Below are 23,541 nucleotides of genomic sequence, written 5' to 3'. Positions count from 1 at the left end.
TGCTTCTCCCAGCTGTACACTCCACAGAGGAATTGCCAGCTTTAGTCAGGAAACTTTGTGGTGCAAGTACTGCAAAGGCTTGAAAACAATGGGTATCTCCAAAGAGCCATCCTACCTCTCTGCCTCAGAAATCACCAGTGGTGTGGCTGTAGTGGTGGGGTGGCCAGCAGAACTGAGCCAGCTCTGATAGCAAGTGGAGCCCTATTTTCCTTCCCCCACATCAATTCTGTGTGCTGGGTGCCTGGCATTAGCAAAGGATTTGGCAGTGATGCTTTGGTTGGCATTGGCAGGTGGAGCACATTCCTGCCCTGTGAAGGGAAGCACAGGAGGATCCTCAGAGGCATGAAGTTCATACATGAGCAGTGCCTGGTGTCTGCCCCCTGCCCAGGGGAGGCTGTGGGGGTGTGCAGGGGCTTCTCAGTCCCAGCAGAGCATGCAGCCCAGAAAACACTGCTAAGCTCTAGGGTCTGACTTGCTGAGGGGAGCTTTCCCTTTGGGGCTGGAGATCACCTCCAGAGCCTGCCAGTAGTGAAAGGCAGGAGATTTGGAGTTGAGACCAGGGTCTGTGTTTGGTTGGCAATGCCTTGGTTTTGGCTGTAAAATGATTTTTTGTTTTAATTCTCTCTAACAGCTTTCCCTAGCCACATTAATCCACTACCCTAAAAAGGCTTATTAAAGCACCATGAACGTGAGCCATGCCCAAGTAATGCCAATGATTTAAATTCACGCTTCAGCTTGTACTGAAACACAGATCATAGAATTGTGGAATGGTTCGGGTTGGAAGGGACCTTTGAAGATGATCTGGTCCAGCTTACCTGACATCAGCAGGGACATCTTTCACTAGGTCACGTTGCTCAAAACCCTGTCCAGCCTGACCTCAAACACTTCTGGGGTTGGAGCATCCCAAATAGATACTGCAGAAATCCCCTTTCCCGATGTGAATGGATGCTTTCCTAGGTGTCCTTTGTACTACTCCCTCTGAACGCTGGACAATCTTTGTTTGTCAGTATGGCTCTTGCTGTTGAAGCAACGGGCTCTTGTACCTGTCATTGAGTTGGAGAACCAAACAGACGCCTGCATGACTTGCCCAGGGTCTCACCAGGCATCTGATGCAGCAGAAAGGGGAATCAGACCATCTCCTGGATTACATGGCCAGATTGTGGACCATTTCTGACTTTTCCAAGAGAGACTTTATAGCCTTTCTGCCCACTGAAAGGTTTTAATCTTGGCTTGTTTCTAGTACACTGGGAGGCTTTTCTTGGCAGGGTTGGAATTTGAGGAAGTGAAGGCAACGTGTTCATTGCCTCCCAGGTGCACTTCAGGGTGTGTTTTGAGTGCAGCTTCCCCACAAAATGAAGTCGGGAGTCTGCTCCAGTCACCGGGTCTTGACCATCTGTCAAGCCTTTGCTCCTCAGGCATATACAAAGTCTTACTCAAGCAGGAAGAGATGAATATAGATATTAAAAGCCACTAAGTTGACATCTATTTTGTTTAAACACAGACAAGGTCAACACACTCCACAGCCTCCCAAAAGGCACTGAAAATATGGTGGGAGGGCAACAAGATGAAAACTCAGGATCAAAGTTTCCTATTGTACTAAAAATATAAGGCTGTTTTTCCCTAGCTGGTGACCAGCTTCTGTTCAATGAAAACATGAAGCTTGTGTCCTTGCCACAGCTCCATCTGCACTGAACAAGCCAGGGGCCTGGTGGCTCTCAGCAGGAGGGCAGGGTGAAGGGGACAGGGGCTGGGGTGTTGAAACTGAGTGAACTGGAACACTGGGGAGTTCAGGTGCTTGCTGAGGAGCCTGAACCACTGGCAGAAATATTCCTGTTGCCACGTGCTGCAGCACAACACCTTCACGGAAACATTGCAGACCACAATCGCTGTTCTGGGAGCCCCAGTCATATTGGAAGCATCCTAGAAAATGAGTCCATGGAAACTCACAGCATGTGAGCGTGTCAGGTAACCCAGCTGACCCGCCCTGGTGCCCAGAAGCTAATGACTGTGTAGCTTCAGTCTTTACCTTAATGGGGTAACCCTCTAATGGGGTTTTGCTTTGTTTCCCATTCATCCCAGTTTCTGTGTGCACAGAAAACACAGCAGGACATGCTGATCTGTATGCGTCAGCCCACAGGTGCACTGACGCACGGATTTATTATCAGGAATATATTACACTTATCTGTACATCATACTTGAAATAATACAAACTCTTCTTGTAATCATTAGCACATAATAATTGGGACCACAGAACTCCTGCTGCATGGGAAGCTGTACAGAGGCTCCTCAGAGTGTCCATGGGACACAACCACCATCAGTGCAGAGATGTAAAATACCTGATTTTGCACTTGATAGTTTTTCCTTTCCTCCCCCTGCGTGTCACCACCATAAGCTTTTGCTGCTGTGCATCGACTGAGCCAACCCATCTGTGCCGACAGTCCTGGAGCTGCCATCCCAGCAGGGCCAAATGGTACCTTCCCACAATAGAAAGGAGCTTTCTGTGTCCCCTGCTTGCTGCCGGCTCTCCTGCCATCCCACGGCTGATACCTGCTCCCAGTGCCTGTCTCTGGAACCCCCTGGGAGCAGCTGTAGGCTGGTTTTATTGCCGCCGCACCCTTCTGCATTGAGTTAACATTAACGAAATCAAACAACTTCCTTAAAGACAGGTGATAAAACCCTCTCTGCTTAGCGCTGGCCACATTCCCTCTCCTGCCAAAGGCCATCCTACTTCCAGATGGGAAGGTCCCCACAGCGGCCATGGTGTTCAGGAAGTCTCCAGCCCTGAGAAAGCAAAAGATGCTTCCCCTTGTCTTTGAACAGAGATGGGCAAGGAGCATGGACTAGAGCTACAGCCCCTACCCTGCTGGGAGTGCCAAGCTCACCTTGCCTGGTTGCACCTCCCTGGCAAGAGCAGGGCTTACCAGCTTGACCATGCAACCAGGGGTCTTCATTCCCTGGGAATGGCTGCCCCATTCAGGGCTGCTCCCTTCCTCCCACTGTCCAAGTGACCTGGGCTTTTCTTTTGCTCCTACTTCAGCATGCAGAGGCAAAGAAAGACAGGACAGAGGAAAAGTATAAAAAAGGAATAACCTTTTATGGGGAAAAAAGTCTGTATTTCTGGGCTTGCACCAGAAGGAGCCACTCTTCACACCCCCCACAGGGACAGATTGCTGGGTCCATCTAGTTAGGCAGAACTTCCTGTAGCTTTGCTAGTGACTGGGCAGGCCCCAGAGGCTGTGCCAAGGAAGAAACCAGTGAAAGGCAGGATTGGGAGGCAAAAATCAGATCGGAAAGGGATTGGCAATGATACCAAATAATGATGGTTCTGGGTTCAGTCCCAGTTTTCCCACCATAAAAGCCCCCACTCCCAATTCACTGCTGGAAGCATCTCTTGAATATGACTTTAAACCAACAAAGTGATAAGGAAAGCACCAGATAAAATGGGGAAAGATGGATAAATTATACCAGGTTCAGCCAGCCTGTCCTGGGCCAATAATATGCTTTTAGTGCATTTAAAATTTAGAGTAGCATCTTGGTAACAACTCCAGTTGTATCATCTTAACCATTTTTACAAAGGGTAAAAAGGAGAATCCTAGAAACTACCAACAGGCCACTCTGACTAATCTGATGGCCTTCTGCAATGGTGTGACTGTGTTGGTGAATAAAGGATGAGCAACTGCTGTCACCTACCTGGACTCTGCAAGGTCTCTGACGTAGTCCCACACAGCGTCCTTGTCGCTAAACTGGGGAGATACGGCTTTGATGGATGGAAGCTGGATATGGAATTGGCTGGATAGCTGCATCCAGAACAGCTCAATGTCCAAATGGCAATCAGCAAGAAGTGGTGTCCCTCAGGGGTCAGTATTGGAACCAGTACTTTGTAATATCTTAAATGACACAAACAGTGGGATCAGGTGCATCCACAGCAGTTTGTGGATGACACCAAGGTGAGTGGTTCAGCTGGTACACTGGAGGGAAGGGATGCCATCCAGAGGGATCTGGACAGGCTTAAGAGGTGGGTCCATGTGAACATCATGAGATTCAACAAGACCAAGTGCAAGGTCCTGTATGTAGGTCAGGGCAACCTTTGGTAAGAACACAGGCTGGGGGAGGAAGAGACTGAGAACAGCCCTACTGAGAAGGACTTGGAAATAGTGGTGGATGAGAGGCTGGACATGAACCAACAATGGGTACTCAAGGCCCAGAAAGTCAGTTGTATCCTGAGCTGCATCCAAAGCACTGTGGCCAGCAGGGCAAGGGACAGGATTCTACCCTTCTACTCCACTCTTGTGAGACCCAGCCTGGAGTGCTGCATCCAGCTCTGCGGGCCCCTGACACAAGAAGGACATGGGCATCTTGGAGTGGGTCTAGAGGAGAGCCACAAAGACCTTAGAGGCCTGGAGCACCTCTTTACTATAAAGACAGGCTGAGACAGTTGGAGTTGTTCAGCCTGGAGAAGAGAAGGCTCAGGGGAGACCTTTTAGCAGCCTTCCAGAACCTCAAGGGTGCCTGTAAGAAAAATGGAGAGAGACTTTCTACCAGGGCCTGTAGTGATAGGACAAGGGACAAGTTTTAAACTGAAAGAGGATAGGTTTAGACTGGACATAAGGAAGAGAAGTTTTACAAGGAAGAGAAGTTTTACAATTAAGAGTGGCAGGATACTGGAACAGGTTGCCTGGAGAAGTTGTGGATACCTCATTCCTGTAAGTGTTCAAGGCCAGGTTGGATGAAGCTCTGAGCAATCTGGTCTAGGGGAAAGTGTCCCTGCCCATGGCCGTGGGGGCTGGACTAGATGGTCTTAGAGTTCCCGTCTAACCCAAATCACCCTATGAGTCTGTGATCTCACCGTATCAGAATTATATTGGTGGGATGAAAGATGACAATGCTGTAGGTATTGCAAATAGCTGTGCACTTAGCAAGTATCAAAGTGATTAAAGTCATACTTGGCAAGAAGGGGCTTTGTGTGCATGTGTGTGCTAGGTATCTATCTTACTTTCAGGTTGTACTTGCTGGACACACTAAAATCTAACAATGCATTTCAACAGTAGTAGCTGCTGTGGCATGACCTATTCTAACAAGATGCTCCGTTTACTCAGTATCACAGTACCATGCAAAAACTGCTACAAAAATAAATTTCTCTAAAAAGGAGAAAAAAAATCATCTTTCTTTTTAACACTGGAACAGGCCACAGGTGCTTTGACGGTGGTTGAAGCTGTATCTAAGCTGCAGCCTGTGAATCCTGAGTACTTCCCAGGAAAGCTGAAGCACAGCTCCCACTTGAGCAGGATGGCAGGGCTGTGCAATGCCACCCCTGTGGGTGCAGGGCCTGCTGGTGCCACCACGCACCCGGGTGGGAAAGCCACTCTCCCTGCAGCACTCCTGCACCTCAGGGATTTCCTCCAGACACTGTCTCCCTGCTAACTTTGACAGCAGTGCACAAAGCAGGCCTGCATGCAGGCTTTTTGTCCTAAGCTGGGTAGAAGAGCATTGCACAGGTCTCTTTGTTTTTGTGCTCAGGGATATTTTTATCTTGTTAGCAATGCCCGTGAGGGCCCTGCAGACAGTCTCACCCCAACTACTCCTTAGCCTCACCATCCCCTCAGGTGGGAGGTCACCCCAAGCCTGGGTGAACATTTTTGCTTCTAAATGGGAAAGTTAAAGGTAGTTTAGCCACTCATTTCATCTTCAAAGTGCTCTGTAACTTTGGGTAAGATGTAGCAATGTGAAATAATGCAGATATGTGGAAGGAAAGAAATTCTGACCTCATTTGCACCTATGTAGTTTACTATGCTCTATTTGGCATTTGAGGTGGAAGGAAGCTACAGCCTTAGCAGGTGCCCAGTATCTCATATTAGTATTGGAAACCTCTCATCCAGCAAAGGTCAAGGATGAAAAACTTATTTTCTCCTTGCTTCTGGGACTTGAAATAAAACAAAATGGACAGAAACGTAGAGCCAGAGATTTTGATTGCATCCTAACCACAACAAGGTAAAATAAGATCTGACTAGGATTTAAAGACACTAAAATTGAACCATGTTAACCAGTAACCTCTACCAAATTTGCTAAAACCCTCAGTTTTCTCATCTCTAGCCTATCTCCACTTACAATACCAATGCTAAGAGTTAAAAAGCAGTGGATGGTATGCATATCTTTTCTGGTGTTCAATGCAAAGGTGATGGTTTTGAAGGCAGTACTGTCTTAGAATTTCAAATTCGCTGGTGTTCATAGAGTACCACTTGGTGGTCACTTGGAAGGCGCTTCTACTTCTGTGTAACTTTCTTCTAGGTTGGGTATAAATATTCCTGGGAGGCTTAACAGAAATGCATTTTGTTTAGATACAAGTCTTAGGCACGAGTTAGAAAACTGCTGACTGTAATGAAAATATATCAGCACTTAGTAGTATCCAATAATATAAAAAATGCAATTCAGAACATCTGCAACTACATATATATGTGTGTGCGTCTATATATAAGTATAAAGGTACAATACGTACATGTATATAAACACAGACACATATACAGAAATATTCACAACTTGAACTATATTTGTAACTAACCTGAAATACTGCAGCAAAAGTTCATTCTGATGAACCATTAATAGAGCATTTCCCAACTTTTGGCTCTAACCATAGTTAAAATGTTCACACATCAAACTAAACCTTTTGCTATCCTAACTTTCTGCTGTTCTAGCTCTTGGCTACCTTTTTTGCTACCCTAGTCAACGTGTCAGAACCAAGAGTTTCTACATGGGGACTATAAGAGTACCCTGCCTAGTGTAAAGCTATGCAGCTACTGAACATGCTTGCAGCCATGAACCCTGGGTGCCTGTTGATGGTAGTACTTCCTTGGATGGTAACAATTTGCAGATTGGAAATGCATAAAAGGCAGGGAACCTTCGGCACACAGCTGCCAATTCATCGCCGCAAGGTTCTGACTTTTGCTGGAGAGGAGTTCCCTGATGAGCAGCGATAAAAAGGAGTGGATGGTGCGGGTGGGAGTTTGACTGGGCTCACGGCATCTCCCTCCTGCAGCTTCCACAGGAGCTCTTCATTAGTCCTGCTGAGCTTCTTCTTCTCCTCCACTTCTTTCTCAACATATTCTTGAAGATTTGCATTCTCCTCTGACAATTGCCTGGAGAGAGAAGCAGGTCAGCATGTAAGGCACTCCAGGGCAAAGACAGCATTCATGCAGCCAGGGCCAGGCAGGGCACTGAGCACCCCATCCCATCCCATCCCATCCCATCCCATCCCATCCCATCCCATCCCATCCCCCTGCCCATAGGGCTGCAGATGAGCTGCTGAAGCTGGGGCACAGCTGTCCCCAGATCTCTTTACTGCTGGGTGAGAAAGGCATCTCCACAAGTCACAGCTTCCCCATAGTGTCCGATTCTGCTTCCAGATGCATCTGTGTCTTTGCTCTACACCTCTTTGAGGCATCTCAGCTGCCAAAGCTCAGATGGGATGAGCCCCAGCCCTTCTCCCTGGCCTTGTGGAGTGTCAGAGTAAGCACAAAGAGGAGTGACAGCAGTTGCATCCATGATTTTTTCAACTCGCTGCTATGGCATGCAAAGGAAAAGGAGCCTGCCCTTTACATGCTCCATTTTAGCTGATGTCCTGATGCAGGACACAGCTCAGCTTCAAGGCTTTCCCTCCACTCTGTAAAAGGTCATGAGGGCTGTGGGCCCTTCTCCAGCTCCTTCCTCCTTGGTCCCAAAATAGCCTCTATTCCTGACTGCAACACTAGGGAAACTTCACCAGTAATGACCAGAGAGGCATTCTCCCCAGAATGCCCAGTTTTGGGAGCTGGGGCATGGAAATCTCCTAGGGGCACCACAGCCTTGGTGAGTCTGCACTCATCTAACCAGGTGACTGGTTTTGAAACAAATGGGGCAGGGCAGGTAGACTGTGGGACTTGATCAAGACATGTTTTGGGCATGTACTGACAACACTGATGTCTGAAAGGATGCATGCAGGAGCACCAGGCTTCTGCAGCCTCACCATGCTTGGACAAGAGCCAGTTCCTGACGTGATCAACCTGCAGCAGCTCTGGGCAGGCACCTCACCTGGTTTACTGGCAATTTAGGATTTTATAGAAATGAACAGGGAGGAACCTAACCTTCCCCTAGGTGTTTTCAGTGTTCAGCAGCAGCTGGGTGTGGCTTTTGGATGCATACAAAAAAATTCTGTACAACTCCTTTTCTGGGTGTAGCCTGAAGGCTGTAGCAGATGTCATGGACTGCTGCTCTACTCACCAAAAGCCCATCAGAGAGTGGGGTTGGCGTTTCTGGTTTTATTTAAAAGACATTTTTAAAGAATTTCTGCTTTTTTTAGCCTTGATTCCTACAGAAATGTAGCTCGTGTAATCAAGAATGTGTTTCTTCTCCCAGTCCCTGAAAGTTCTGAACTGTGGAGCAGTGGCTAGCAGTGTCACCTTGATCTCTTGGTTATTGGAAACGATCATTCTTCAGACATTCTCAGTCCAAACGACCAAAAAAATACTGGTTTATTTGGAAGGAGGATCTGAAATGCTGGGAGATCAGATTATTTATTCAAGTGCATGGGGAAATCCCAGCAGGTGCTCTGTGGAGCTCCCACATCCAAAACTGGGTCATGATCTACCCTGCAAGGCTCTTGTCCTTCCCTTTGTACCTGCCCTTGGCTGTAATTGGAAGTATCTCTCTGGTGCACCCCTCAGTGCCTCTGGGCCCCCCTCCTGGCTGTGCTGCAGAGACTGGCTTTGCTCTGGCTCCCCTCCCTCCTCTCACTGCTGCTGGGCTGCCACAGCCGCTTGGGCACCCAAACTGCAAGCTGGCAGAAATAGCTCTAATCCAGGGCAGCTCCCTGAGCTCATTCACACTGCACTTCACAGGCAGTGCCAGTACAACAGAAATCAGCAGTCAGGATGGTTACTGCTGCCAGGAAAATACAGGCTTTAATAACTCCAACTTTAAAGCCCTGGCTGTCCCTATAGCTGCCCCACAGCTGTCCCCAAAGAATTACTGTTGAAAATTATTCTCCTCGAAGTTGACTTTCCAGGCTGACCTTGAATTCAGTTTCTCCTAAAAGGTGTTTTTGAAAGCAGTACCTACATAGTTGCAGGCAACAAGCAAAGTGCTGCAGCTGGATGCCAACAGGGAGTGGAGGGAGGGTGCTTTCGCCCAGAGACAGGGAGCTGCAATGCAGAGATGCCAAGCACTGAACCAGGCACCCTGGCTGCTGTCAGGCATGGAGAGAGACTGCCACTTCCAGGCCACAATTCATCCAGCCCAAAAGCAGGTGTCTCAAACTGGTCTGGTGAACCAGACCTTAGAAATACCCAGTTTTCCTCCCCCAGCACAGAAATGCTGTAGGCACCCACCTCAGACAGAGAGATATGCGTTACAGGTATTTACAATCAGGTGAGAGAAAACATAATCCTCACCCTGATCTGAATGTTAGCACAAGCAATGCTGCCTTTTAAGAATATCTACATGCTGGAGACAATTTCAAAAGGCTGAGTCATTAAGAAACAAGGCATGAGAAAGACAAAAACTAAAATCACAGATGAGACACTTGACAGTTTAAAAAACAGCTAAAAATTAAATTTCATTTTTGGCCAGTGGCATCATTTCTGGATGCAATGACAGCTAGGTAGCTGCAGTGCTGGGATAAGACCAGCTCCAATTTCTCCCTCTGGCACCTCTTCTCCCTGGCTCCACCTGCGGTCTCCAGCCTTACAGCATAATATAAACTCTCTGGGACAGGGACTGTCCTTCCCTTCTCTTTGTATGTCACCTAACACAAGGAGGCTTGTCACCCTTGTCACGTTGTGACAAGGTTTCAAAAAGGCAGTGCTGATGAAAAAACCTGCCAAAGGTTAATCCCGCCTGGGTGACAGTGCCGTTGTTAGGATGTCTTTCCCAAGATCTTCCCATTTCCCATCCTCATTACCCACTGGCTAAAGGGTCTCAGGGCACTGATACTGAGACCACAACCACTGGCAAGCTTGTTCTCAGCAGTGTGTCAAAATCATGGAAATACATAGACAGATACACGCCCTTCCTTGTGTTAAAGGAAGCAAATCCTAATATAAAAATATTTTTTAATAAAAAAAGCAGAGCAGAACACCAATACACTTTCAGGAGGAAATAAGTTTTTCCCCTTCTGAAGTAAGTGTCAGCCTTGGACAATTAAGACCTGGAGCCTCCTTTCAAGCTCAGACAGATTGCAAACACCAGCACAAACCTTGTTATGACAGTATTTTGCTCAATCCGGGCTCTGAGTTCTTCGTTCTGATGTTGCAGCATGGTGATTTTTTCTTCCAGTTTTAAATTTTTTTCAACCTGCAGCAAAAGAAGGTTTGTTAAGTCTGAAGAACACTCAGCACCTGATCCTAGATAATTTGTTCTATATTAGTGTGTAGAGCAACTTCTAAAATTTGAGGATAGGTGGAGGTGGTTATACTGACTGCAGCTGAGACTTAGAGATCTGACTCACACCACCACATCATACTGGTGAAGTAAGTGGGGCCATCAGCAGAGCATTAAGCAGGGGCAGAGCTGAACCAGCCCTTACTTCTAACAGAGTCCTCGAGGAGGAGGGTCTTAGTTTTGTTCAGTGCAAACAGATGTTTTCTCCAGAGGTGCCCCCACAACTTTTGTCCCCCAGGGAGCCAGCATTACCAGATGTTGGAGAAAGTGCTGGTGACACTTCAGGAGCATGAGGATACCCAGCATGGAAAGTTGCCCAGCACTGTGGCATGAGTGATCAGTCTAGTGATGAAGGAGAAGTGCAAGATGATGGGATGTACATCTTCCAGACATTACAGTCTGACATCCAGCCTCCAGGATTATGATTCCTCAGTTATGGAGAGGAAAAGAGTCACCCACCAGGGCAGATGATGCCCAGCAGCAGCCTTAGAGTGCTGCTGCATTCTCATGAGGTTGGCTGGCCTCTGGAGACTCTTCTCACTACTGCTGACAATGTTGGCTTAAATGACAGGCTTAAATCAGACATTTAACTTTAAGCTGTAATTAATTGAAATTAATCCTACCCCAAGCACAGACAGCTTTTATTCAGCACAGTTCAAGGTCAGAGTTTAGGGATATCAGCAGCAATGTAATCAAACATCAGTAAGGCATGTTCCACAGCCTCAGGTGCCCTGTTTTCCCCAAGCTTTGAATTTGACAAACTTCATCCCCTTTGTTCTTGGTTTTTCAGCAGTTTAAATTTTGCTGAACTCAACGCTTTTGAAAGAAAACAAGATAGGACAGGGTAAGCTTATCTCTGTGTGAGCTTGGTTATTGTATTTCCCAACCTTTTATAAAGAACCAAAATATTGTGCACTGGGGATAGCAATAACTCACACTTAATGGTGGAGACATCAGTTTTAGGTTGTGTTTTCTGCTCTGTGCAGGTAATTGTAAAGGATACTCCTGTTTCTCAGATATTCTGGTCTGTCCCAGTTTATTTTGTTAGAGCGGAACATGGATTCTGGCCCTGTTTTGAAATGCTCTGAGAGAGGAATCACCATCATGGGCTCTCTCTCTGCTTCTTCAGTAATTTTCACAAGTAATAGCTGTGCCACCTTCATTTCCAGCCTCCCTTTCAGCTGCCAAGGAGCCAAGGCTGACCCTGAGTTAAAAATGCCCTCTTGCTCCCTTGTGAGGCACCCCAACTTTCAGAGCATTTGGAGATATCCTGTAGGTGTTCTGGCACTTACAAAGGTATATCTTGAAATGGAAAGCAGTTGTGCCTTTTGACCACAGCAAACCCAGTGTTTTACTGTGATAAAGGGCAGGAACAGGACTGTGTGCTTGTATGCAGTTAATGAGCAAAAGCAGCTAAATGACCAGGAATTATATAGGCTGTTGTTTGGGTTCTTTTTTCCTGGTGTTTCCAAATTCTGGCTTAGCTCCAAGAGCAGCACGTTGGAAGGAGCACAGATAATAAGCCTCAGTTGCAAAGTGGCACTTTTCTCTACCTCCACTTACTAAAGCATCTGTTCAGCAAAATAATCATCGGAGTTCTCAAATTTCCCTGTAAATGGAAACAAATCTTGCTGAATGCTATGCTGAACCAGCTGCCACAGCTCCCAGCTGAGGTATTGCCTCATCCTGTCACCACACTGTATTTTACTGTCACTGCAGGTTATGCTGTACAAAATTAATCCCCTTTCCCACAAAAAATGTAATTGATAGTGAACTGGGGAGTTCTTCATTAGGGAATCCCACAAGCAAAGGATGAGAAAACAGCACAGCCTGCAGAAAAGCATTATTGGAGGGCTGGGGAGACCTTTTCTGGAGTAAGCCTTGCTAGGAACTGCTTGCTGAGTATTGCTAATTCCTACATGGCTCCCTAAATGTCTGCAGGAGCAGCAGGAAGACACACCATGGTTCAACCTTCCCCCACTTGCTCTCTCCAGCCCTAAAAGGCTACCTGACTCCTGTAGGGGCATGTGATGCAGGCTGGTGTACCATAGATTAACACAAATTTCCCCTTCCTCCTTTCTTCCTACACACTCACCTCACTGTCTGACCTAACATGCTGAGCAGGTATTGTATGAAGAAGCAATCCAGATTGATGGATGTGAACCTCTTTGACCAAGTCTTGCCCCCACCTCATGTGTTTATTCACCCCTCTTAAGCTCATCTGCTCTAACCAAACTATTCCTTTATTAGCTCTGCGATGTCTCCTCTGCAGGAAAAATGACAACTCACCTGTTTTTCTAGCTCCATGATCATCTTCTCCTGTTGGTGAATCTGGAGGTTCTTCATTTCCAGAACATGTTTTAAGCTCTTCAAATCTTTTTCTAAGTGCAGATACGGAGCTTGCACAATCTAGAAAAAGTATCAGTGATTTGGATATGTCAGCCAGAAATACATCTTAAGCCATAAGAGGGAGATTCCTTAATGGAACCCTGTGGTTTAGGAGAATCAGTGGTGTGAAAACTACTTGGACCTGGTCCTCTGCAGCCCATCTGACCCCTGATTTTTCTCCTTGACACCCCTTTGGCTAAGAGTTGTGACTCTTCCTCAGAGCTCAGTATTTGGGGTCTCAGCTGGGACCTGCCCCCCTGTCCCTGGAGTGAGGATCCCATTGCTCTTCGTTGAATCAGGTGATGTGTAATACTTAGAAACGTGTCTCGATGCCTGTATAGTTAGAGTTGTCATCTACCTTCAGCTGTTCCTCAGTGTTTTTCTTCAGAGCCTCTTCAAACCGGTCTGCTTTGGCCTTAAGAGATTGATTCTGGAAGGTGAGGGTGTCTATCTGGTCCTGGGGGGGAAACACACCAATTAACACATCAACTGTGTTACCAACCCTCTTACATTCATACTGGTCAGTCTGCACTGTGAAACTACCAGGCAAGCTAAACAAAGATTATAAACCCCTGTAAGGGGATATATTTTTTATGTAAGGCCACTTGAACATAGAGTGGAGTATTTGATAAGCCTTAGGGAATCACAAAATCCCTAAAACACCTGCAGCTGATGATAAATCACCCCATCACCTTGTGCTGGATGAGAATAGACAGATCCTTATTGGGAGACCCGGCATTTGTATCACATGCATGATTGTGTGGTCCTTAGAGTTCAAATGAGGCAGGAGATACCTGCTTCCTTCCCCTTTCTAGGCTTCTAACAGGGTAACAAGAAGTGATGAGTAAGTGGTGTGGGCTTTAAAATGATCATCATTTCATCTCAGAGCTATACGTGGGAACAGCATGTTATTTTAAGCAATCATATTTCTGTTACTATCAAAGGCATTTCTGTCTATACAACACCTGTAAAATCCACAGTTGCTGTGAAAATGGTATTTTTATCTTTCACAGTTGTGATTTCTTGTCTGGAACATTACATCATCCCTTATTGCAAAACTGCTGGCGTGCCTGGAGCTGTTGCAGCAGTGCAACAGTATGTGCTAGTCAGGGCGTTGAAAAATTGTAATTCATCTCTGCCTGTGAAATCAAACAGGGCTTGCATTATTTGCTGTGGCAGCTTTACTTGTTCACACATTTCCAAACCTAGCTTGTGTCACGGGGGCACAGTTCTGCCCTCCACTCCTTATGATTTCTTCATCTAGGGAGTGAGAACAGCATGGAGTTTTTAGAAGGGTTAGACAATCTCGACCTTGGTGTTAAACAGTGGGATGTGGGAGCTGTGATGTGCAGGGCTGACCCGGGCCATCCACAGCCTGCCTGCACATCGGGGCCAGTCCTGGGGCAACCCACATCAGGGACTGCACTGCCCTCCGGTGGGACTGGAGATGTGTCTACAGCATGGGACCGGCTTTCCCACATTCAGGCAGCAGGGAGGAGTTAATAAATCACAGACATAGGCACAGGGCCAGGCAAGGAGATGTTTCTGAGCCCTGGGGGTGCCTGTTGGCGGGTACCATGTAGACAAGGTGATGCTCATAGCCACTGCAGGTGCCAGAGTCCTCCCCACCATGCAGGAGAGAGCTCAAATTTGCCAGCAGGGTAAAAAAGACATTTCTTGCTTTATCCAGATGCCTTTTTGTCCCTTTAGGTTTTCTCTCTTTTGTGAACCAGCCAAGGGGGAGGAAAAATCCTGAGTGTTTGCTGCTAGATCCCAGTTTGGACAGGCAGAGCACAAGAGGTACCACAGCTGGTAAGAGGCAACAGGCTGGTGTGCTGGCAGCAGGCAACGTATCTGGGGCTGCCCTGTCAGCTGCTCCACAGCACCATTACAGGGTGGGAAATAAAGAAACTGCTAACCTGGAGTGACAGACGCAGCTTTTCAAAAGTCTCTTCTAGTTGTGCCTTTTCCAGTTTGTGAGCTGTATTCAGTTCTGGAGAAGTTACATAGGCATGACATTACCGAGTGAAGTCCAGCAAAGCAGGGTCTGAGAGCACACGTCATGAGCCGAGCACAATTTGGGATGCAGTTTTAGGAGATGGAAATGGAGCAGGAAATTGGTAGCAATGTGCCCTGTGACCTTAGGTAAATTGTTCTGAAAATCAGAATTTCCTGATCTTTCACTTTTTGCAGATACCTCTGTTTCTGTGTGACCAGGTTCTGATTTTTCAGAACTGCTCAGAATTCTCAGCTCCCAGGCATTCTGATCTGAAAAGGGTCAGTCTGGCAATGGGCCATTTTCCAGTTCAGAGTTAGTATCCCTAAATCAAAGAATTTTAAATTGGATACATTTAAAAGCTTGGGTTGCAATTTCTTTGGAGAGAGAGAAAAGAGGGCCACCACCTCAGATGCAAAAATACAAATGACAGTGCTTCTCCCCAAGCTGTGATAGATGAATTAGGAGGTTTATTCCAGTAGTGAGACAGAGAAGACAAAAAACATTATTAAATAGAATAACTCACCCTGGACATACTAATAACCAGAAGTTTAATAAACAAAGTGAATTAAAGCTTAATCTCTAAAGCAATGGCATCAAACTGTCATTCAGTGCAGTAGAACCTGCATTTTTAGTATATGGACACTGTATCTTTTGTGTTTTTTTCCCCAAAGCCATGGGTTGTGCCCTCTAACCCCTGCTCAGCAGCCACAGTCCCAGCAGCGATGATTCCATCGCTCCAGTGCCGTGCTCAGCGTACTCTCCCGCAGCGGCTGCTGCAGTGCCTTTTCCAGGCACAGGAGGGCATTTCAGACCTGCACCAGGAGCAGGGAGCACAAACTTTGGCCACCAGACCCTTGAACCACAACTGAATTTTATCATCAGAAAATACGAACAAAAACGGAGAGAGAAGAATATCCTCAAGCAAGAAACAGCTTTTTACTTATTTATTTTCAAAATCGCATATGTTAATTTATAAATGCTATGCTAGATATCTCCTCTGCCCATGAGAGAGGGGAATAGACTGTTCTCAGTTCATACTATGCTCTGGACTGTGTCTCTAACTGACACAATGCAGAGCTAAGCAATATGGCTTGGTTTGGGAAATGTGGGAAAACCTACTAGAGATATTTAAATCATAGAAAAAATAGGGAGATTGTACAGATAACTGTTAAATGTCAGCTAAAGCATGCACAAAGGCATGTGTTCAGACACTGAGCTGGTAGGGAAGAAAGAGATCTGTCTGCAGCATCAATCCCGTGGCCAAACTGTAACACAAAATAAAGATAAGAGTGCTGAGGTGCAGATTTGCACCAGTGAGTGGCTTTGGTCTGCTTAGCATGGCCAGACATTTGCTACTGAAAATAATGAGTCTTGTTTTTAGAAGCAGTGTGGGCATTTAAGCACCTACATTCAGAGATATCCCAAGAGCTCTATCCTCCTGAGCGAGCACCCGAGGATTAGGCTCTTGAAAAAGTATGTGTGCGAAGTGATGTGGAATTTGGATTCTATTTTAGCAACACATAGAGAAAGCCTTATCTTTGACCCAGAGACCCCCCTCAGATAATTTCAGGTCAAAATTAGATGCTATACAGACTGCAGACATCTCTCCCTCTGCCCTAGCATGAACCTGGTGGTCCACCCCACGTGAAAGCACTAGACCAACACAAATTTTCTGTGTAATTTGCTCTGGAGGAAGAAACACAGTGTCACACTCCTGCTCTGGAGCAGCTGTGTAGCTGTTGGGTTGTCTTTGGCTTACCTTGAATCTTGCAGTCGTTCTCATCCTTCAGTACTGTAATGGCCACAATGTGGTTGTTTTCCAACTGGGACATTGCAGCTTCATGCACAGCTGTGATATCTTCCACCTGTTCCAACAACAGTGAGCACAGACATGGGACACATGGTTAGACAGGCCGTGGCACACTGACAAGCCACTGCTGGAGAGCTCCAGTGATCTGGAAACAGCAAAGGGATCTAATGAATGTGTCACTTCCAGCACCTGAGCCATTTTTGCCATGTTGATACCTTGAGTGGTAGCGTGTAGTCACTGCTGATGGTATTTTTGTTCTTTTAACTTAATGGTGATGAAGAAATACATAAGAAAGCGAAAGCCCTTAGGTGGAGATGCTGTTTATTAAATGTTCAGAAGTCTTGACATTCCATTAATCTAAATTATAATAATGACCACACGGCCCACAGCCATCATGGGAGTGAGGAGTGCAGCTGGAAGAGGGCTGTGGGCAGCCTGTGTTCCATTGCATCCTGTGTGCTTGGGACTCCTTCAGTGTATTGTTTTGTTACTAGACTTGGCTAAAGGCAAAGTGAGATCCCCAATGATGGTCTTTTAATATGCATCATTAAAGGAACTACAATGAGAAGTGGTAATCAAGTTTAAGTCAGTGGTCCAGAGCACATTCTGAATGCAATGCATCGATTTGCTTTTCCGGGGTCTGTAACCACACTGATCTTATTTGATACATTTAACACAATACTATCTGCCATATCTGCCAAGGCAGAGGATCAAACTATTTCACATTTATAGTAAACAGCTGTTCATGGCTAAGTGACTTGACTCCAAACACCTTTATTTGCTCACAGTTATGTAAATAATGGTAGAAAGTTACTGCAGCTGAGTTTTCTTTGACTGGAATAAATGTTGTTTCACTGCTTTTAACTGACATTAACTAATGTCGAACATACGTATTAAGTAACCCACCAGAAGCAAAATTTCCAATCATATTGGAGAAAACATGCTCTTAGAATGAAAGTTGGGCATTTAACATGGAATTTAAAATTGTCCAAACTAATTTTCATAATAATGTGGGAGGTAACTCAGTGGCGAAGAACAGTTTCCAAAATAATGGGGAGTCAGTCTGCTGATACATTGCATGACAGAGCTGAGAAAGGTGGAGGGCAGATGACTCAAAGGGCTACTGATGGGGCAAGGACTATCACCTGACTTTTTCCAGAGCACAGTGTCCTCGTATATGATGACTGTAAGCTGAAGCCTCATGAGTATTGCCATATTCTTCACCTCACCCTTGCTGAAGCCTTTATTCCTACTCTAATTGCTTCTCAACTGAACAGCACCCCATAGGAATTATTATGCTCAACACCAACTCCCTCACGAGGTGAAGGGGTCTCCTCTCCCTGCCACCATCCTTGGCAAGTTATTTATCTATAAAGCCAATTAAATATGTCCCAAATGATCTACAGGGATTTTTCTGTCTTCTGTGTGTTTCACATCCACATCCCAAGCGACTCATTTTAATCTTCCAGTGTGACATCCTGTCTGCAGTTTTTCATGGCAGATAGTCAACTTGGCATTGGGAAGCAGCTGCCTTGGATGCTAATTCCAACTTCACCTCTAATTTACTCTGTAGGCTTGATCACCTCACTTAACACAAGTCATGTTTATTTCTGGCTATGGAAAGTACCTCAGGTGGGATTTTTAAGGTTTAATAAAGTAAAATCAAGAGGAGGCTCTAGTGGGAGAAGTTCAGTAAGCTGCTGCACAAAACAGCTTGAGCTGAGCACCTCAAGTGAGAAACACTGGCAGGACAGATCACAGCCTTTACTTTGCAATTCTGCCTTTAGCTGCAAGGAGATGTGAGAGTGCACTGGCACACAAGATCAGTTTGTGAGGAGTTTGGCTCTCATGCTCTGCTACATCCTCACAGACAGCTGAACCTCCAAAACCTGACACAGGAACTGTGTCTCCAAAGAAATAACAGTTATCTGGCAGTGAACTAAGTGGTGACTGAAGCAACACAGCATGGAAGATTAGGTTGTGACGGGAAACCATGAAAGCAGGATGACTATCTTCCAAACTAGATGTATGGATACAGAAATACATGCAGATCCATGGTCAGAAGGATTCTGCTGTTGTTACTGCCTTCATGAATGCAAATTCAAATCCCCCCAACAGGGATGGGCAGCTCAAGGACAAGGCTTTTCTCATGTACAGTATAAGAGCTCCATTTCCTTGGCCAAGAAACACTGTTGCTGAGCAGCTTTCCAGCACGGCCTGTCAGCCTCCCCTGATCCAAGAGTGCTCAACACAGGATGGGTATACAGCAGAGCAGGGATTCAAAGGGAAAACCTGCTAAAACTCATCATGCTAACCAAACTATGAATTGCAAATGTGGGCTAAAACTCTGAGATACTATGGTCACAGCAGCACTTTCAAAGCAATGGAGAGGAATGTCTGTGTTACCTTCAGTAATCAGGGAACACGGAGCTCTGGAGCAAACCCAGAACCATTTGCCCCACAGAGGAAAAGATGTGTTTCCACTGTGATGATGAATAGAGTCACAGCAGATGAAAACATGAGAAAAATAAGCATACTTCTAGTCAAGTCCTACAACGACCTGTATCACCCTTTCTTGCGCTGATCAGCTTGAGAGGAGAAGAACCAACATCTGTTCTTGTGGTCCTGAGAGCTTGAAGAAATACTTCAAAGAGTAGCAGAGCTAAGCTATAAGCTATTTCAGAAAAAAATTAACAAATCCCTTCACAAATGCTGATGTCGGGTGATCCAGGAGAGGCAAGCCTTACAGCTAGAGCCAACATCTTCTACCAGGCAGACTGACACACTGACACAGTGAAAGGAAAAAAATTGTCAAGGCTTTTGGGAACACGACCTCTCCTTCATATCAGAAAGAAAAGCAGAAATTTTGAGGGGCATTGCAAGAAAACCAACTTGTATAAACTGAAACGAGAACCAAAAGACATGGCTCAGCACAAGTTCTAACCATTTAGAGAGAAATATTTTGAAAAATCTGATGTAGAACATGAAAATCTCTTTGATAGCACCTTCTAATACATCTTTGGAAATCAATTCATTAACAGAAATAGGTAGTTTGTCCAGGACAAAACAGCCCACTTGCATAAAGCCTTTGTTTGGCATGTTACAAGCCTGCAAATCAGTAACAACTATCAGGCTCAGCAATTAAAACAGGTAAAATCCAGTGGGAGTTCTTCACATCCCTGCCCTGAAGAATCAAACTGAATTGCACAGAGGTAGCCAGGGCAGCAGGCATTCTGAGGCACAGGCTGGGATGCCCTGTGTCTGTCTGACATGGCTGGCTGATTCAAGTGCCAGCAAGGACAGCTCCCAGCCCAGGAGGGTTTTGCTGCATCAGGAGCCTGGGTGGCAGCCCCATGACAGCAGGGGCTGCAGCATGACAAAGCCTAAAGACACAGATTTACACACCACACCTGGGTGCAGCAGGTTCACATGTGAGAAAAGCCCTTGTGATCTGTGGTATTGGGTAGTGGGTAAGAGTTGCAGCTGGAAAAATCAGGACAGAATCCACTGCTCACTGAAGGAAAAATGGGAAAAGGCCAGGTAAAGGCATTACTGCCATAACCCAGTGCCCGATGTTCTGCCAGCATGTGAGAGGTGCCCAAAGGTGTTACAGTGTTTGTTCTGGCAAAACCAGACAAAAGTAGCTGCTTGTGAGGGTACTCCTATCCAGTACTGAGAGCAAAGCAAGGAGAAACTCTTGGGATGTACAGCCTAAGAGATTAGACTGAATGGTGGGGCAGCAATCAGGGGACCCAGAGAGTATCATGTGCACGATGTTTAGGTACTGTCCCTTCACTGTACTGCCCTTTAACTAGCATTGCAAATAACAATGGGCATGGCTCTGCTGGCCTTACCAGTATGGAAGAGGTTCACCCTTGGTTTTAGTCATAAATTGACTAAAATAGGTGGGTTGAGGAGCAAGTATGTGTGGGCAGCAGAGATAATGTGAATATTTTTATTGTAAAACATCAGGAAGCATGTGAAGACAAGACATGGCAATGTAATAGACTACTGTGTAGAAAAAACAGTAGAACTAATAGGGAGAAACAGCAGTAAAGATATTCAGGATTACATTTTTCTACTCGTAACTCATTACCAGTGTCTTCACGTTGGAGTGTTCAATACATTTCATTACCTGAACCCTATCAGTACTAGCATTAACTATTCTTCAAAGGCAGCAGGTGGAGACTGACCTGATCCTGATGCTCCAGTTTGGCTTGTTCCAGCTGCAGCCTGTGTTGCTCCTGCAGGCTCTCCTTCTTGGTGTTGTACTCCTCCTGCAGCCGCTGCTCCAATGCCTGCATCTCCTCCTGCTGCTGCCTGCGGAGCTGCTTCCCCTCCTCCTCAAAGCGCCTCTCCAGCTCCTCCTTCTCGCTCAGTAGTTTCTTCCATCTCGTCGTGTTGAGGTCTGTGGAGGAGACAGGACCACACAGTCCTCACACTGTCCAGGACCAAGCAGAGGCATTGGTCTACTGGTTTGTAGAGCAATGAGCTTGGCAGTTCTCACCCACTCTGTTGTACAAGGGGTATGACTGACCACTGGACCAGAAGGATATGTATCTCATACATCCCATTTTTGAGCTGTTCAAAGCTGCTCATCCCATAAACCTGTCTCCAGCTCCAGCAAGAACCATTCAAATCCATTAATGCACACTTGCTTAAAATAATTTTGTATTCAAACCACTATCTTGTGTGCTTCATGGTGTCAGAGAGCACAAATGAAAGGCTGATACTGAAGGCAATCAGAACATGTGGAATTTTTAGTTTAGTGAACTAACTAGTGACTGTATCTCAGAATTCACACTACTGTTTTCCACCAGTTCTATCAAGTCAGAGATAATCAGTCCATTTCCCCGTTTGGTTCCTCACCTTTATTGTTCCACAGGTCCCAGGAAAGCAGTGTCACAAACATTGTGTCCTCGGCCTTTTGCTTTGCTAAAGAACAGTTGCAATAAATCCAGATACTGAAGACTTGATGCAAGTTGGACAAGATCAGACAGACTACATTTAAAGAGCAAGTTTGCTCACTTGTAAAGATCTAACAGGTAAGAAGTGACTAAAATCATCATGACCATAACATTCAGAATACTAAAGAAGGGATGGGTTTCTAATGGTCCTGCTACATCTTTCTGATTTAGACCCATAGCTGATTTAGAAAGATGATCAGGTTTTTGAACAAACTGACGGCATATTTATCCTTCCTTTGCCTTTCAAAATGCACGTGCCGTGAACAGACCTGTATGGCATTTTAAGTCAGAGGATTGGGAGTAGCTGTCTCCATGTTGAATGTTTCAAACCCATATATATCCCATGGCCACATACTTATTCAATACCTGTATTTTTCTGCCTCCTTCTACTGTGGTGTCAGACTGCCCTCATTTCTCCCAGGGTAGCAAGAATTTGTCCAAGTTACCAGTGCTGTGCCCACAGCTCATGTTAGGTGCACCCATGCAAGGTAGTTTGGGCACCCAAGCTAACCATTCCCTTCCCCACATAGTTATTTTTCACCCTATTTAGAGCTCTGCTTCTACACTTACTGGACACCACTGGACACCAATATCCAGACTTGCTCAGTAAGTCCAGACAGATAAACACTACTGGGCTCCTGTTGTGATCCTGGTATTTTCTGGAGCACCGTGAGGGACTCTGTCCCTGTCAAGCTCTCTGCTCCTTACAGAAAGCAAGTGAACCAGTGAGTTTAGCACCTCAGTGGGAGCACATAGAAAGCTTTCCCACTTGCCTTATATCCAGAATGGAATGGTACATTAGCTGGAATGTCTTGTCTTCTGGCAGTCTGGATTACAGCTCTAAACCCTCTCTCTTGCTTTTCGCTTTTTTGTTATCTTTGGCATGTAAAGTGATCCCAGAGCAGGAGGGGTTATGCTTGCAGCTCTGCCTTCAGTAGAATTCATACTTACTCAAGCTTTAAATAGGAGCTCCAGTCTCTCTAATGAGATTACCCAGCACACAGGGAGGGCTGGGCAATGAAACAATGTGCTCTAACCAAAAGAGAGTTCATCTGAAACACATCCTGCAACCTGAAATACAAGACTATTCACAAATCAGGCCCTAATGCAGGTGCAAAACGGAGGGAAGAGGGAAGCAGGGAAAGTGCACTTGCATGCCATGGTCCCCATATACCCAACAATGCTACTGGAGGCAGAAAATGAGGAAATTTGCCCTATAAAGAATATGAAACACCTCTAATGAGAAGGAGTGATCCCTACCATAAGTCTCAGACTAAGACAAATGAGGCTGAGGACTGAAGTGTTGAGTAAAAACTGAATCTCTTCTTAGTAGGGAGATGGACCTTTGGGCCTGGCTCTCCTGGGACAGGCGTTGCAGAAGGCAACACCCATGGAGCCCAGGGGTCTGTGGCTCTCCTTCCCGGGGAGCAGGAACCAGTGTGGGAGAGCCTGCCCTGCTGGAGCTGTGGCTTCAGCGTGTGCTTCTGGTGAAACAGCTGTGACACCTCCAGCAGGGACCCTGTAACAGATGCCTGAACAGAAGACCTGCTGATGCTGCTAGAAAACAGTGAATTGAGCTTTCAGGCATCAAGACAGGGATACTGTTAAAGTGAGCTACTCTTGGAGAAAAAAGAAAAAATCACTCAGAAAAGTTATATGAATGTATTACTGACACGGAACAAGACAAGCAGAGCACAACCACTACTGGTCTGTTGGGAAGAGTTACACCCTGGTTTTCTTCTTCCTTCTCTGTAGGTATCTTCATTGCTGCTTACAGGCTGGAAATGACTCTGATGCAACATGGCATTTCCTGGGATGACAGCATGCTGGGTTAAATGAGACCAGCTACTGCAGCTTCCCTACTCCCTGGGCACTGAGTGCACAACAGATGAGCAAAACCCACTTCAGACCAGGCTGGGAAGGTGAGGGAAAGGTAGATGTCACTACTGGACTGACCTCCCCCCATCACA

At 45.9% G+C, this 23,541-nt stretch overlaps 1 protein-coding gene across 1 annotated transcript in view; it reads right to left on the bottom strand.

Annotated features, from left to right (window-relative positions):
* Window positions 1-6,913: 6,913 nt before the first annotated feature.
* MTUS2 (microtubule associated scaffold protein 2) overlaps window positions 6,914-23,541 on the bottom strand; it is a gene marked incomplete at both ends in the record, with an annotated part of 164,408 nt that continues 147,780 nt past the window's right edge. The window contains 7 exons of the mRNA XM_082279097.1: window positions 6,914-7,130; window positions 10,223-10,320; window positions 12,697-12,816; window positions 13,154-13,252; window positions 14,715-14,788; window positions 16,554-16,659; window positions 20,798-21,012. Coding sequence (XP_082135223.1) covers window positions 6,914-7,130; window positions 10,223-10,320; window positions 12,697-12,816; window positions 13,154-13,252; window positions 14,715-14,788; window positions 16,554-16,659; window positions 20,798-21,012 — 929 coding nt within the window. The remainder of the gene's footprint in view (window positions 7,131-10,222; window positions 10,321-12,696; window positions 12,817-13,153; window positions 13,253-14,714; window positions 14,789-16,553; window positions 16,660-20,797; window positions 21,013-23,541) is intronic.

Source organism: Coloeus monedula (genome assembly GCF_965178545.1).
Source record: "Coloeus monedula genome assembly, chromosome: 3".
NCBI lineage: Eukaryota > Metazoa > Chordata > Aves > Passeriformes > Corvidae > Coloeus > Coloeus monedula.
The sequence above is the reverse complement of the archived record's forward strand: the minus strand, read 5'-3'. Positions and strand labels throughout refer to the sequence as shown.